Source organism: Malurus melanocephalus, unplaced genomic scaffold, assembly GCF_030028575.1.
Source record: "Malurus melanocephalus ecotype Western Australia unplaced genomic scaffold, MMel_1.1 scaffold_4428, whole genome shotgun sequence".
In the NCBI taxonomy this organism is placed as follows: domain Eukaryota; kingdom Metazoa; phylum Chordata; class Aves; order Passeriformes; family Maluridae; genus Malurus; species Malurus melanocephalus.
The window spans coordinates 3,339-4,393 of NW_026627660.1; the positions used below are offsets into that span (position 1 = coordinate 3,339).

Sequence of the window (1,055 nt, forward strand, 5' to 3'; positions counted from 1 at the left end):
CCTCGAACACCGGCGCGTTGTCGTTCACGTCCGACACCTCCAGCACCAGCTCCGTGCTGCTCCACAGCGCCGGCCGCCCACGGTCCCGGGCCACCACCGTCACGCGGTGCTCGGACGCCTGCTCGCGGTCCAGCGCGCTCGCCGTCACCACCTTGTACGAGCCGCCCGACGACGCCACGATCGACAGCGGCGCYTCTCCCGAMAGSTCRCASGACACCTGACCGTTCTCGCCGGAGTCYGGRTCGTYCACAKTCAGAAGGGCCACCACGGTGCCGACCGGCGCATCCTCGGGCACGGGGCTTGACAGCGACAGAATCGTGATCTCAGGCGCGTTGTCATTCTCGTCCGTGACTTCTATTTGCACTTTGCAGTGCGACACTAAACCTCCACCGTCCTTCGCCTCCAGGCCGAAGATATATTTACTCCTGTCCTCGAAATCGAGGTGACCCAGWGTCCTTATTTCACCGCTCTCGCTGTCYACAGTGAACAACGCGCGGATGCCTTCCGGGACATTGCTGAAGGAGTAGGAGACCCGCCCGTTGGATCCCGTGTCCGCATCCGTCGCCCGTACCTGCAGCACCAGCGATTCTGCCGGCAGGTTCTCCGCCACTCGTGTCTCGTAGACACKTTTGCTGAACACAGGTGGGTTGTCRTTGGCGTCCGTCACATTGACCCGAACTTGGACAGTCCCGGACCTCGCGGGATCCCCGCCGTCTACCGCTGTCAGCACCAGCTCAAAGAAACTCTGCTTCTCTCGGTCTAACGCTTTCTCCAGCACTAATTCCGGCTGCTTGCTTCCGTCGGAGCTCTCCTTCATGGCCAGAGAGAAGGACGGGTTGCTGGTGAGCTGGTAAGTCAGCAGAGAGTTCCTTCCCACGTCCGCATCTCGTGCCATCTCCAGCKGAAAACGAGCRCCKGGAGGGATCAATTCACCGATTTCGAGGTCCAAAGCATCCTTGCTGAAGGTCGGGGAGTTATCGTTCACGTCCTCGATGGCCACCTCGACGCGAAAAACGTTCAGCGGGTTGTGCACCAGCGCCTCGAAGCTGACAGAG

At 61.2% G+C, this 1,055-nt stretch overlaps 1 protein-coding gene across 1 annotated transcript in view; it reads right to left on the minus strand.

Annotated features, from left to right (window-relative positions):
• The window catches only part of LOC130588330 (protocadherin gamma-B5-like), a gene marked incomplete at its 5' end in the record, with an annotated part of 3,646 nt that extends 2,595 nt beyond the window's left edge, over positions 1 to 1,051 (minus strand). The window contains one exon of the mRNA XM_057389264.1: positions 2 to 1,051. Within this exon, the coding sequence (XP_057245247.1) occupies positions 2 to 1,051 (1,050 nt within the window). The remainder of the gene's footprint in view (position 1) is intronic.
• Between the last annotated feature and the right edge of the window lie 4 nt (positions 1,052 to 1,055).